General features: G+C 38.1%; 1 protein-coding gene across 4 annotated transcripts; it reads right to left on the bottom strand.

The window, feature by feature from the left end:
* Positions 1-84: 84 nt before the first annotated feature.
* LOC136240828 (TNF receptor-associated factor 4-like) lies at positions 85-12,662 on the bottom strand. Of its 4 annotated transcripts, none has more exons than XM_066031887.1 (3): positions 12,595-12,662; positions 1,771-1,818; positions 85-1,699 (listed from the first exon to the last, which is right to left on the bottom strand). In XM_066031887.1, the coding sequence occupies exon 3, from the start codon at positions 1,683-1,685 to the stop codon at positions 264-266; it is 1,422 nt and encodes a 473-aa protein (XP_065887959.1). In that variant the 5' UTR covers positions 1,686-1,699; positions 1,771-1,818; positions 12,595-12,662; the 3' UTR covers positions 85-263. The 4 variants fall into 4 exon arrangements, with proteins under 4 accessions (XP_065887959.1, XP_065887961.1, XP_065887958.1 ...); XM_066031889.1 differs by having other exon boundaries at positions 85-1,720; positions 12,576-12,654; XM_066031886.1 differs by having other exon boundaries at positions 12,576-12,654.
* Between the last annotated feature and the right edge of the window lie 3,249 nt (positions 12,663-15,911).

Here is a 15,911-nt window from a genome sequence, read left to right as displayed (position 1 = left end):
AACAGGTGACGTATAACAAAATAGGTTCACTTTATTATTTGCTTTTAGAAATAATTATAGACTCATGGCAATACCTCAAACAGGTTTTGTATTGAAGTAGACAATAATAAATAACATTCTATTGCATGTATGTGCATTTACATTAGCAGTATAGGTTCACAATAAATAAATGTCTCCATAAAGAAATTAACTGTGTCACTTCCTATAATTAATACTACAGCTGTGTGTAAGCATGCTTGTAATATGCATTATATGAATTGTGGTTAAAGTTTATTGATTGTTCCATTGCACAAGTCTAGTTTATAGTCTACTTGAAAGTAAATACTATCATCCTTGAGATACTGACAAGTTGTGGTGATGTTTTGAAGTCCTTTGTAAGTAATAAAGTCATCACTAGACCACATGTATTGATTTGTAGCACTTTTGTCTCTTCTGGTTGCATAACTTTCATGACCGTTATAATTGAGTTGTCCAATCTCTAAATAATGTTCACTGTCATTGATCTGGTTCAACAGCTTTACTTTACAATGTCCCTTCAGTGGCCACCACAATTGGCTATCATGGGGACCTTCTTCAAGATACAAACGCACTGTTAAATGAGTATCACTGGTAAAAAAAACATGCAGGCTTAGCTCGTATCCTTTATGATGAGTGTAGAATGAAACCTTGTAGCATGGTTGATGTCGTAGTTTATAATTACTGCTACAATAAATTTTCTGTTTTTGATACTCTGACATCTTTACAATCACCGGAACAACCTCCATACCTGATGATAACTTTGCTGCCTCATAGGTAATATTCCTATCCCATCGAAACCATTGCTTCACAAAATCAAGTTCATTACTTTTCTGTTGCAGTTTATTTTCTAGCTCAACTATCCGTTTCTGAGCAGCTGTTTCAACAGCAGTGAGTTTTGTTTGGAATTCAGTCTGCAGCTTAGCAACCAGCTCTTCTGTAAGGTTATTATCTAATAGTGACAGTTCATTGTGAAACAATTCTTCAATCTTATTCATGTCATGACGAACAAACCAGGCCACAAGCACAATTAGAACTGGTATGAGCACCCACCCAATTAGTTTGTTAGCCAACTCCTCTTCAGCCAATAGCTCATTATGAACAGCACTTGAATTTGTGGATTGTAATTCTTTTCTGATACCTCTTATGCTGGCCTCAATTTTTTTTGTTAGCTGATGCTTGATTTTCACCACTTGAGTTTGTAAATCCGAGACATTGTCAACTTTACAACCTACACACTCATCCTCGACATGACTGGTCAGATGTTGTCGCTGTAAATACATTCCACATTCATTGGGGCATGTCACATCCTCAAACTGGCAACCGTCGCTGCCTTCAAGGTGATCGGTGACTGCATCAACTTCACCCTGCCACTCACATCCTTTCTTTTTGTTAGTACAGAATACATGGATGCTCTTAAGGATTTTATTAGCTTGGTGATGAGGAATAGTAACAAACTTCTCGTTTAGGCACTTGGGACAAGCATCAGTAATGGAATTAGCTTTCTTTGCACCCTCTAGGCAAGACTTACAGAATGTTTGGCCGCAACATCCACTAAGGTAAGGCTCTCTACTGGGATAGCTGCAGATGCTACATATCAACCAATCTGCAGGAGTCGTTACAAACTGATACTGAAACCCACCATCAGTACTCCTGGGTGCGGCTATCATCTCTCAATCTACACCTGCAAAAGTTAATACAAATCCTGCATCATACACGTAGTAAAAAGTTTTCCATGCATAACACATGACATACTTTTTGCTAAATGTCTCCCTGTAGTTTAATCAGCTTACAATCATCAGTCTGTAGGTTAGAAACAAGAGTATGGTATGCATTTACATAATGGGTGTTTCTATTTACTGACACATCTGGCAAATCGGGTAGCCAAAAAGCCAAATTTAAGTAGACTTTTTAATGAGAAGTTTGCTTAAAATTACAGAATGCTAAATGAAAAAACTTGTACAAAAATTGTTTCACTGAAAGGGTACTGAAAATCCATGGTACAGAGCAGCTCAGGTATTCTTGACCACCATGTATTTTCGGAAGCAATATTTCCTAGCAGAGCAACAAGACTCGATCAATTATTACACTATTATGAAGATCTATGACTATAATCTCCATAAAATATGAAAGGATTTGGTTATATTGTGTGGCTGCAGTGACTAGGCTTGAGCCTATTATGCTCAAAATTTTACCTATTGTTCCTTCCAGAATTTCCCAAAAACCTCTCCCATTATTCTTGTATTTTATAGCCCATTATTCCATAATAATGCTTATTTGGCTTCTGTGGATAGTCATTTAGTTTTCAAGATGGTGTTATACATTTCTTTGCCAGAATTACAGTGGAACCTCAATTATCCGAACATTGATTACCCGAACACTCGATTATCAGAACACCAAATTGACTGCTCAATTAGAGTCTTTTGTCAACAAGTGTACGCTTTATTAGAGTAGTTGAGCAAAGCTTTGTATATTAATGTATGGACGTTTGAATTTACGTACTATTCGAACACTCTTCCCCCCAATTAGTTCAGATAATCCAGGTTCCACTGTAATTAATACTCACAAATGAGCGTTCTATCTTACATATCATTTTTCTAGCCATAAGTAGTTACAATAGACTTCGAATATCTGTAGTAATAATTCAAGTGTACTAAAGCTGTAGCTATAGCTACATGCTAAATAATGATATCAATATGTTCAAAGACTTGAAGAAAATACTATAAGATGTACAAGTCAGATAATCAGTGCAACAGTTATCAATTAGTAAGAACAAATATTCAACCTCAATTGCTGTTAAAAATTTGTCAGTATACAGCAGATGAAAAAAATTATGTCAGCAATGTCTGTTAATGATGATGGCATTGTACAATCAAAAATATGAAAGTTCCATTGCAGGTTCAACATGAATGCGGAGAGAAGCTATACATTCAGTTACTACCAGTTTGTTCTCTGAAAACTGTTCCTTACCACAAAGGAATGGAGGAGTTTTGGATCTATCAGAGCCTCGTGATTCTGTGATGAGGGATTGATATTGAGGAAGATATAATGCTGTTAGGAGATAAATTGAATATTCCTCCTGACTTCCTGGTAAGCTCCTTGTCTGATATGCAACCAGAATGAAACGAGGATATAAAAGTTACTGCTCCATCAGGTGAAATTCCAACAATAGCCTTTTATGTGTTATCATTCTTATAGAAGGTCATTTGTTGCAACTCTGGAAGCTTTGGTTGCTCGATATATTACAGTATTATTTAATCAAAAAACAGCCAAGCTGTAAAAAAAGGGTGCAGCTTCCAAAAAAATCCAAAGGTGAAAAAAGATGCGACATCAAAGGTGGCGGCCATGAAATGGCTGTGATGGTAGGTAAATGGCAAAAAGTTTAACGACAACAATTCAGGTGCTGCCTCCTCCAAGTTTCACTAGGATTTGGCACCATATTCATCTGAATTGTTGTTATTACATTTTTTTGCCATTAACCTACCATCACAGCCATTTCTTGGCCGACACCTTTGATTTCACATCTTTTTTCACCTTTGGATTATTTGGAGGGCACACCCTTTTTTTACAGCCTGGCTGCTTTTTTATCACTTGTTTTTGTAATTTCATGCCTAAAGCCAGCCTATGGCCAGTTTTAGGTATTTGTCTTTTTTTCTTTCTACAGGGAGAAGATTATTTTGAGGAAGATTATAATGATTTGTTTAGCTACATGTACATTTAGGCAATATTATTTACTATTGAGTTGAAAGATGATAAAAATTAAGTCACACAGGTTCAACTGTTTGCAGATGAATATCCTACCGGGAAACTTTCTACAGGGAGACTCATAATGTAGCTGTACTCTTTGACTACATGGTGAATAGTTTGTAGTTGAACTCACCACAGAGTCACTCGTAACATAACTAAACTTTCTACAGAAAAAAAATTGCAAAACTTTCTACAGGATAGTTTTTTGTATAGGTGAACTCTCCACAGGGTGACTTGTTATGCAACTGATCTCTCTATGGGACTAGCTGAAATTTCTACAGAGTGACTTGTTTCTAGCTGTTCTCTCTACAGAATGACTTGTTTCTAGGTGTTCTCTCTACAGGGTGACATGATTCTAGCTGACCTCTCTACATGGTGTCTTGTTTCTTGTTTCTAGCTGATCTCTCTACAGGGTGACTTCATGAACTCTTTGCAGGATAACTTGCTTCTAGTTGATCTCTCTACTGAGAGATTTGTTTGTAGCTGAACTCTCCACGGGGTGACTAATTTCTAGCTGAAATACTCTACGAAACGTAGGTGAACTCTCTATAGAGTGACTTGTTTCTAGCTGATCTCTCTACAGGGTGACTTGTTTCTAGCTGATCTCTACAGGGTGACTTGTGGCTAGCTAAACTCTCTACAGGGTGACTTGAAATGTAGTTGAACTCCCTACTGGATGACTTGATCAAGCTGATCTCTCTACAGGATAATTGGTTTCTGGCTGATCTCTGTGCAGGGTGATTTGTTTTTCTCTGATTTCTCTACTGAGATTTGTTTGTAGCTGAACTCTCCCCAGGGTGACTTGATTCTAGTTTATCTCTCTATGTGGTGGCTTGCTTATAGCTGCATAAACTCTCTCTACACAGTGACTGGTTTCTAGCTGATCTCTCTACTGAACTCTCTACAGGGTGACTTGAAATGTAGCTGAACTCTCAGCAGGGTGACTTGTTTCTAGCTGATCGGAGATTTGTTTCTAGCTGATCTCTCTACACGGTGATTTATTTCTAGCTGATCTCTCTAGAGTGTGATTTATTTCTGGCTGATCTCTCTATGTAGTTGGACTCTCTTCAGAATGACTTTTTGTAGCTGAACTATCTACAAGGTGACTTGTTTGTAGCTGAATTCTCCACAGGGCAATTTGTTTGTAGCTAAACTCTCTACAGGATGACTTATGTAGTTAAACTCTCTCTGGATGATTTGTTTGTGGTTGAACTCTCTAAAAAGTAACTTTTTGTAACTAAAATCTCTTCAGGATGACTTGTTTAATACCGAATTCTCCACAGGGTGATTAGTTTGTAGTTGAACTCTCTAAAGAGTGATTTGTTGGTAGCTGAGTGTTCTACTGGGTGATTTTTGTAGCTGAACTCTCCACAGGGTGATCTGTTTGTAGGGGGTGATTTGTTTGTTAGGGTGACTTATTTGTGGCTGATCCTTCTTTGTTTGCAAGTGAGTTTGCAGGTGAACATCTCTACAGGGTGGCTTGTATGAAGCTAAAGTCTCTACTAGGTGACTTGTAGCTGTACTCTCTACAGGGCTAGCTGAACTCTTTGCAGGGTGATTTAATTCTTGGATGAAGCAGGATGATTTGTTTGTAGCTGAAATTTGTACCAAGTGACTTGCTTGTAGCTGAATACCCTAGGGGTTGACTTGTTTACTAAACTCTTACTTATTTGTGGCTGAATTCTCCAAAGGTATTTATTTTGTGGCCAAAGGGTGATTTGTTTGTAGCTGAACTATCTTCAGGGTGACCTGTTTGTGTGAATTGTTGTAGCTGAACTCTCTATCGGGTGACATGTTTGTGGCTGAGATTCCACAGAGTGATTGTTTGTAACTAGCTGAAATCCCTACAGGGTGACTTGTTTGCAACTGGACTCTCTCTAGGATGACGTTTAAGTTGAATTCTACAGGTGACTTGTTTGCGGCTGAACTCTCTACAGAGTTATTTCTTTGTATCTGATCTCTCCACAGGGTTATGTGTTTGGAGCTGAACTCTCTACAGGGTGACTTAGTTGTGATTCAACTCTCCACAGGGTGATTTGGTCAAAACTGAAATCTCTACATTGTGACTTACTGAACTCTTTACAGGATGATTTGTTTGTAGTTGAACTCTACACGGTGACTTGTTTGGAGCTGGACTCTACTGGTAACTTTAAAGCTTAAATCTACAAGTAACTTGTTTGTGGCTGACTTCTCCACAGGGTGACTTGTTTGTGTAGTTGAACTCTCTACAGGGTGACTTGTTTATGGCTGAACTTTCCACAGGTGATTTGCTTGCAGCTGATCTCTCTTTGGGGTGACTTGTTTCTAGTTGAACTCTCTACAGGGTGACTTGTTGTTAGCTGAACCCTCTGCATGGTGGTTTGATCGTAGCTGAACGTTCTAATACAGAAACGTACTATGAAACTGAATGTTTTATTAGGGTGACTGCACTATTAGAATATCTTGATCGCACACTTGTTGCACCTAGTTGACTTACGTAGTGTAACTCAGTGGATTTTTATCTGATTCCTTATAAACCAATGAAAGCTCATTCTAAAACAATTTATCTACCTCTCTACCTATTTTCAGCTGATTCCATAAACTAGTTTGCCTGGTAGGTGTGACAAGTAGCCAATACTTTTTTATTAACAAAGCTTGATCGTGCGCTTTTTACACATAGTTGGCATTTTTGTTATAACTCTATGACTGTTAGTGCAATTTCTTTTAAACCACAAAAGGTTTGCACTACGATAGTTACTCCATGTACAGGCCGATTTTCAAGTCGTTCCTTTAAGTGGTTTACCCTTTGGCCTTGACAAAAAATCGCTATTGCATTTTTTCAAAAATCGAGTATAACCCCCTTGTTTTTATCCGATGTGTATGAATGTTGGACTGTGAATGTGCTTCTGACTGCCCTCCAAATTTAAAAAAATTTACTAAAGCATGCACAAGTTATAGCGATTTTTCTAAGTGTTGCAAAAAGAAGAAGAAACATACGTACGAAGAAACTAAGATGAACTTTGAAGATGCACATCTCGGTAATGGCTAGGCAGAATCAGCCACATTTGAAATTACCACAACAAAAATGGTTAATTTCTGGTCAGGCACTATTGAGCTACAAAAGCGTGAAACGGCATTTATTTATTTTTTTTGGTTCCTGTAAAATACACACTTGTTTGTTGCATGATCACGTACTTGGCCGCACGACACACTATCGTGTGTCTTGATCTCAGTAGCATCAATGATTACTCCTGTGAAAGGACATGTATCTCTGAATACCTTCGGCATACTCATTTGGACTAAGTCTTAAGGTGGCCACAGTGGAATTTCCTTTAATTTAAAGTACAGAAAATTAATCTACATGACAATAATTCGAGGAACTGTTTACTGGCTGATATTGAATCTGTTTGCAAGATCTCATTCAAATAATCCCGCACGTACACGAACCAATGTCATGAACGGTTCTTCCATAGGTGGTAATATTCTTGGACGGCATCACTTAGTCACATCATTACTGTTGTTTGAAGCTTCTTGTGAATATATTCAGTGATTAATGGCTGTAATTTTAAAAACTCTTCAATGCAGTATAATATTGGATGGGAATCCAGTATAATAACTTACTAGCGATTTATCATGTTGGATATTCACCAGTCTAAATTATAGCCTTGAAATCTGCTCCTTATAGCAACTGTCAGCTCCTCAGTCAACTTTGCTTTTCTCTTTCTTGTTTCCAACAGTGGTTTTTCTAGTTCAGTACTTTTGTTTGTACCTCTTTGCAATGAGCACTACTAGCCTGTAAATCCGAGTTTGCTGTGCTGTTAGTCTGGCATCCACAAAAGGTCATTATCTGGGAGGTTCCCAACTCCTATTATTGTATTGTATTATTGTATTGTATTATTGTATTGTATTATTGTATTGTATTATTGTATTGTATTATTGTATTAATGCTTTACAGTGACCAGCACTGAAGGTCTGCAGCAACATGTGCTGCAGCCTTAGGATTACCTAACCTAATTTCAAGGACTTAGACTTAGTGACTTATAGCTGAAAAGGTGTAACAGAAAAGGGGCCAAAGTAAGGAAAAAAAATCCCTCCAACCCCAGGAATTGAACTGCAGGTCACCCAATGTCTAGTCGGGGCCACACTCAGTCTCCTCCAGGAGGGATGGATTTTCTTCCTTAATCCTAAAGTATTTATTGTTAGTTGTAGTGTTGGCATTACGAAGTGGCAGCTTTTACGAAAGAACTTCATCAGGTCTTACTAGTCATCCAGCTGCATTCACAAAATGCTTGCTACAAACTGTAGTGCTACAGTTAAGTGGTAAGTTCTTCTCCTGATAACATGTTTTCACTTTCACAAAAGAACCTTTTTTTTTCAGTGGAAGCTGGAAGTATGACAAAACAGTTTCTCTGTTCGAACGGTTTGAGCAGTTTGGAACACAACAAAAGTGTACCATACCAAACTAGCAACTATTTACCTATACTGTACACTTCAGATAGCTTCCCTCCAAAATGCCACTCCCACTAGAAAACTTTGTAGTTTGCTAAATGCAAACTAAGGCACTTGCATTTTGATCTCATTATACGATACTACTTACCTTAGCTGCAAACCAGGATGCTTGAATCATTAGAAACAGATGTTGTGTTCCAAGCTTCTGACTCAGTGATCTTCTGGTGAAAGTTCTGGTGTTCCTGAGCTGTTTGAAAGTGAATAGAACATTTTCAAAATAACTCATCAGGAACAACAGCACTGGAATCTGTACCGAGTACTCTGGATGCAGCAAAACAACTATTAAACTTGAAGAATCCACCCTTAATAACAAAGCACAAATTTTGTCCAAATAATGTGTATGTCCCTTTGACCATATTTTCTAACTAGCATTTGAAAAATCATTAATTAAAAAAATGAAGTAGGGATCTATGCAATAAAAAGTAATGAAACAAGAGATTTCATTGGATGAAGAAGAAGACAAGCAGCCTGATTGGAGATAAAAGAAAAGACAAGGCACAGAGGGCCTACACTTGTTGGAACCCCAAAAGGAACATCTCACCAGTGAGTTTGCTATTGTGGCGTAAAACAGTGGCCGTGTGCTGCTTTGTTAGGTCTCTAGGTGTGCGACCGTGGTCAGTGAGGCAGACCAAGTTTCGAGTTTTGGCAATATTTTTAAAATTCTATATCCGCTAACTGGAAGAATTTTCTTGTTTTTAACACTGTAATTCATGTTAGATGGTTTAGTCATGTAAGATGTCTCAAGGATGATTTTTAAAGGCGGCATTTTTGGTGGCGTGTGTCACTTTTGATGCGATCCCTAATTAAACAGTACTACTGTACCATTTGAATATATGATGTCGAGTAATGAATATGTGCCATTGCTGCATTTAAAACCTTTTAAGCTAGTGCTTTACAAAATACCAAAATTATCACAAATAATTGATAAATCTGAAAATAAAATGACTTTTGCATCTGATGTTTGATAACATACTTCTGGGAAAAGGGGCTATCTACAATGCCAGATCATGCTGAGGTAGCTCATGCAAGGTTAGTTCTATAAATCACTACCACACAATGGCTTATAAGTTTCAGGGGAAAGGGTGTAGAAAGTGGTGTCTGCATATCAAAACTACTCTGTAAATTTTGTCAAATGAAGCCATAATCAATAGTCTAATACGTTTTTCCACAGAATACTAAGTTTTACTTGATTTAGTGTCTACTTTTATCCCTTTCACAACCTCAGGTTGGTCCAAGAGGTAGCCAACGTCCACACAAAACCGAACATGGTGTACGAGAGTCCCAATATTCAAGTATTTCAAAACATTTCTACATTTAACAACATTTGTAAATACTCTCTAATTTCAATTTTTATCGTGATGTTTTTTACCTTGAGTTTTTTCTAATACATTTACAGGAAACACCTAAGAGAGTAGCTGACTGAGAGGAACTTTAGAAGAGACACAGGAACACAGGTGTACTTTGCACTGTCGATTTGAATCATTGAATCCTTCCTCATGATTCAAGTTGCCACAATAAGTGACTACTTCATGATTAGATCTATACTAACAATACTTTTGTATTTAACACTGTTGCTACTAATTCTCCTTTGGCACTGACTGAGTTAGCTTGCCTCTGCTTGAGAACAATGGTTGCATTCAAGGTTGCATTCAAAGTTGCATTCTAACTTGATTGGCTTGTAATTATGTGAATTAGCCTCTGGATTGGTTGAAAATTAGCTGCATTAGCCAAGAGTTAATAATAGTGTACCACTATTATTAACTCTTGTACTACAATGTGCTTGTGTGACTCAATGTGTGATCTTGTGCATAGAGTGGCGGCCACAATTGAACTCATGAATGGACGGAAACAAAAAAATAACCTATTTTGCATGGGGTTCAGAATTTGGAATATCTAAATATTTAGTGGATTTCTAATTGAATTTCTCAGATAGTGTACGAGAGTTCCCAGATGTTGGCTACCCCTTGAGTTGGTCAAACAAGCTAATTCAAAAAACCTTGTCATTCCTTGTCCAATACAAAATAAATGCATTTTGCAAACTGAATATAGCTACAGAACAGATATGGGGCCAAGTACATGAGTACTTATACTTAAGTACACTTAAGTACAGATTTGAAAGGTTTACTTTACTTAAATACTTTCTTAATTTCCCCGTACTTATACTCAGGTACTTTGCTAAGTACTCATATGTACTTGAGTACTTAAAGTACTTTTAAATACTTGTAAGTACTGCAAACATTGTACATAGTTTGTACACAGTGGGTGTACAATAAGAATAACATAATTGTATGAAGGTACTGTTTACAACTTCTCGTAATTCTTTTAGTGCCTTCCCCAACCTTACTATGTATCATGTAGCCACGATTAAAGATGTCATGGCAATCTATTCTGGCAAACAAAACCAATGCTGCTGTTTAAGAGTTTAAGAGAGAGAATGGTTGACAAAAACCTGAAAGTACCAACCCCACTGGGCACACTCGATAATTGATCAATGAAAATTAATGGGTGTTCAATAATAGGTACCAGTGTTCGATAATTTGTCTTATTATGGAATGCAAAAATCCGTTCATAACACGGACACTAATCGGATACTATTTCTCAAACTTACGTGAGATATTCTATGAGAAAGGCGCTACTTCCTGGTGAAAATTCAAGGTTGATACTGTTTTCCTGGAAGTATTTATGATAGTAGTGAACGTCATGATAGTGACAATATACAGGAATAGCTAGCTACAAGGTAAAGTAAGGGGAGCCTAGACTCAGGGGTACACAACTACCTGAAACACAGGTAACTGGATCCCTGGCAAGACAAAACCGTAAATTACAGTATAAACAATTACAACATTAACTAAAAAACATTAAAAGTTCTGAAATATCCCACAATTCTGACAAGCGAGCATTGAAGATCCTATAGGAGCATGAAATGGCAATCCAAGCAGCTTGTTCGAAATAGATCTAACCAAGTGTTTTCATAGATGACAAACTCTACATAAATTAGATATTGTTGATGGCAAGAAGTGACCTAGATACCCAACTTCAATTGTAACTAGTTCAACAAATAAGCCAGTACGCTCAAGGTCTGAAAGTAAAGGACCATAATGAGCTACTTTCCTGGAGCTGGCAGCTGGCAGCTGCAAAGTGTTGTTCTGTATTGGCGACAACTGACAGTTACCGTAAGATAATGCCATCATCAGAAATCAAAACTATATCTAGCTACTTGATAATGATGAGAAGCTTGGTGGAACAGTGCTTGGCGGGCTAGTGCTAGTCAAGTGACCAGGAAGATTGGCATAAAGTTTATAACAAGGTGGTACGTTCTTCTGTAGGCCATGAACAAATATCTGTAGGACTGAGTCATGGTGCCAGGTATATCTTCCCTGATCAAGAGCAGTAGAGCAACCAGTTAAAATATGGTTGGTTGTAGGCTGATTCAAGCAACAAAGAGGATATACTGGACTTACAATTCTGTTCCATCGAGCCAAATTTATTGGGGTAGGAAGGGTGTCACACCCAGCAAGCAAGAGAAAAGACAGTCGTTTTCAGATAGACCACACATCAACCTCCTCCATAGAGGACATCGCTGCTCCAAAGTAATTATGTCCAAAAATTTATTCTGAACAGTCAATGACTCAAGCTGGGTCTCCCAATGGTTGGCATGACAGGCATGCAAGTGTTTGCGGGTGTTGTTCTTAAAGGTGGCGGAATTGATATTGGATACAAAAGCTTGGCAGCTGACAAGGCATCAAAAACAGCTACTGGTACATCCTGACAATCAGGTGTGTATGCTGTGTAAAAATATTTATATGTTTTGTATAATAATATTTGTGGTATATCATGAATGATTCTTGTGGCATATGGTATAAAAACAAATTTTAAAAATAATTAACATGATGTCATAATGAATAATGACTGACTGCCTGCCCGCATCAAAATTGAGGAAGTGGCTGATGAGAAACAAGGAATCTCAAGGGGTAGCTCACAAGCTGGGACTCTTGTACACTATCTGAGAAATCCAATTATAAATCCATGAAATACGTTTTGAAATACTTAAATATTGGGACTCTCGCACACAATTTAGAAGTTTGCGTGGGCGGTTGGCTACCCCTTGAGGAATCTACTTTGTCTGGCCTTACGCTACAACAGTCTATTGGAGAAATCAATTATGAGAGCGGGTGGGCAAACCCCAAAAGTACAACCTGTTATCCTCAACCAAATCCGCTAAAATTTGTGTTGAAACGTACTGACTGCGGATTAAGAATTCACCCGTACTGCTAGAGTCTTTAACTGGTAATTTTACAGAGAAGTAAGCACACATATTTACGTACCTGATAATACGTAATTCACCTCTTTCTGCTCTTTCCGTTTGTCTGCAATCAATCTCCAGATCTCGTGCGCAGATTCACCATTCCGTAATTGTAGATTACGGATTACCGCTATCATGTTACGTCACTGAATATGCACGAACGCGCGAAACGTTGAAACACATGGATTCTGCAGGTAAGCAATTTGTGCCTGTATTGATCTGCCTCAAATTGTGTCTGCAACTAGCAGAATGTTTGCTATCCCATGATATTGTATTTACCCCTGGAAGCATGCAATCAGCCTCGAATTACTTTATACACAGGTCACAGCTGATGCTGAAAAGAATACACAATGTAGCTAATGACTAAATTACATGCGTACCGTATAGCTGGTAATTTTCGAAAGGTTTTTATTTTCGGATATTTCGAAGAGGCCCTTCTCTTCGAAAATAAATTCCCACGTCCGGTTGTTTTTCGAAAATAAATTCCCACAAGTGAAAGCAACCGTCCAACTTTCGGCGATTCGTTCGTGTATTCTTCGAGTTTTAGCTCAGTATTGCTGATGATAATGGGTAAACTGTATCATTACTGTACCAATAACCAGAAAACAGGTTCGGAATGGGAATCGATGCCGTCTGCTCTAGAATCTATGGTATATGATCGAGTGTGATCGTGCTAGTGAATTCACTCCACCAGAGACTCCCTCAGTCTTCTCTCCAGTGCACAGGAATGGGGATTATTCCATCAGTAAGTCAGTTTTCGGCAAACATTCACGCATCTTCATAATTTGTGACACGGATTTCCGTTTACGATTTGAAATCCATCTGGACTTCGAAATATACACTCTTCGAAATTAAAATCTTTCGAAATTCAGATTTTGCTTCTTGTGCGAAAATTTCTGTTTCGAAAATAACCCGCTATACGGTAACTTCACAGGTCATTACATATAACACACTCATAAAAGGTTTTAGTAAATATGTGAAGATCTGACTATGTGTGTACTAGTTCACAGGCTGCTTTTATTATTGAAAATTTCAAAACAGTAATGTAATTGTAAATCTAATCAAAAACAGCCAAGCTGTAAAAAAAGGCACGGCCCCCATAAAGGCCATGGTGAAAAAAGATGTGAAATCCAACGTGGCAGCCAAGAAATGGCTGTGATGGTAGGTTAATGGTTAAATTTTAATAACGACAATTCAGGTGAATTTGGTGCCAAGACCAAGCGGCACAAAATTCACCTGAATTGTCGTTATTAAAATTTAACCATTAACCTACCATCACAGCCATTTCTTGGCCGCCACCTTGGATTTCACATCTTTTTTCACCATGGCCTTTATGGGGGCCACACCATTTTTTACAGCTTGGCTGTTTTTGATTAGATATCACTTCCTTTTGTATTTGTATACTGCAAAGCCGGCCTATGGCTGGCTTTGGGGCTTTTTTAACCCATGTGTTTTTTCTTTACCACCGGAAGAAGAAAAGAACTTGAAGAAGATTTTTAATACTTCAATTATTTTTGAGTAATTATGCAAACTATATACATACATTTATTACATGCCCATTATTCCCCACAGGATATTTTTTTGCAGCTGATCTCTCTACTGGGTGACTTGAAATGTAGCTGAACTATACACAAGATGGTTTCTTTGTAGCTGAACTCTCTACAAGGTGACCTCTTCTAGCTGGTCTCTCTACAGGGTGATTTGTTTCTAGCTGAACTCTCTACAGATGATTTGTTTGCAGCTAAACTCTCTACAGGTGGTTTCTTTGTAGCTGAACTGTCTACATGATGGTTTCTTTGTAGCTGAACTCTCTATAAGGTTACTTCGTCTGGCTGAACTCTCTACAGGGTGATATTTTGTGTAGCTGAACTCTCTACAGAGTGATTTGTTTGCAGCTGAACTCTCTACATGATGGTTTCTTTGTAGCTGAACTCTCTACAAGGTGACTTCTTCCAGCTGATCTCTCTATGGGGTGATTTGTTTCTAGCTGAACTCTCTACAGGTGATTTGTTTGCAGCTGAACTCTCTACATGGTGGTTTCTTTGTAGCTGAACTCTCTACATGATGGTTTCTTTGTAGCTGAACTCTCTACAAGGTAACTTCTTCTCTACAGGGTGATTTGTTGCAGTTGAATTCTCTACAGGGTGGTTTGTTTGAGGCTGAACTCTCTACATGGCGGTTTCTTTGTAGCTGAACTCTCTACAGAGTGATTTGTTTGCAGCTGAACTCTCTACATGATGGTTTCTTTGTAACTGAACACTCTACAAGGTGACTTCTTCTAGCTGATCTTTCTACAGGGTAATTATTGTTTGTAGCTGAACTATCTACAAGGTAACTTCTTCTAGCTGATCTCTCTACAGGGTGATTTGTTTGTAGCTGAACTCTCTACAAGGTAACTTCTTCTAGCTGATCTTTCTACTGGGTGATTTGTTTGTAACTGAATTTTCTACAGGGTGATTTGTTTGCAGCTGAACTCTCTACATGGTGGTTTCTTTGTTGCTGAACTCTCTACAAGATGAATTCTTCTACCTGATCTCTCTACAGGGTAATTTGTTCGTAACTGAACTCTGTACAAGGTGCGTTTTTGTAGGTGATCTCACTGCAGGTTGATTTTTTTGTAGCTGAACTCACTAAAGAGTGATTTACTTGTAGCTGAACTCCCTACATTGTGTCTAGTTTCTAGTTGATCTCTCTACAGGGTGATTTGTTTGTAGCTGATCTCTCTACAAGTTGATTTGTGTGTAGCTGATCTTTCTGCAGGTTGATTTGTTTGTAGCCGATCTCTCTACAGGGTAATTTGTTTGTAGCTGAACTCTCTATAAGGTGATTTGTTTGTAGCTGATCTCTCTGCAGGTTGATTTGTTTTAGCTGAACTCTCTACAGGGTGATTTGCCTGTAGCTGAACTCCTTACATTGTGTCTAGTTTCTAGCTGATCTCTCTACAGGGTGATTTGTTTGTCTACAAGTTGATTTGTGTGTAGCTGATCTCTCTGCAGGTTGATTTATTTGTAGCAGATCTCTCTACAGGGTAATTTGTTTGTAGCTGAACTCTCTATAAGGTGATTTGTTTGTAGCTGATCTCTCCGCAGGTTGATTTGTTTTAGCTGAACTCTCTACAGGGTGATTGCTTGTAGCTGAACTTCTTGCACTGTGTCTAGTTTCTAGCTGATGTCTCTACAGGGTGATTTTTTGTAGCTTATCTCTCTACAGGTTGATTTGTGTGTAACTGATCTCTCTACAAGCTGATTTGTTTGTAGCTGAGCTGATCTCTCTGCAGGTTGAATTGTTTCTAGCTGATCTCTCTACAAGTTGATTTGTTTATTGCTGATCGCTCTAAAGGTTGATTTGTTTGTAGCTG

This window comes from Dysidea avara, chromosome 12 (genome assembly GCF_963678975.1).
Source record: "Dysidea avara chromosome 12, odDysAvar1.4, whole genome shotgun sequence".
NCBI lineage: Eukaryota > Metazoa > Porifera > Demospongiae > Dictyoceratida > Dysideidae > Dysidea > Dysidea avara.
Note: the sequence above shows the minus strand (reverse complement) of the source record. Positions and strands in the feature narration are given on the sequence as shown.

Bases quoted from the DNA above. Each gene is read 5' to 3' on its own strand.
- LOC136240828 (XM_066031887.1), bottom strand. From the start codon at position 1,685: ATGATAGCCGCACCCAGGAGTACTGATGGTGGGTTTCAGTATCAGTTT.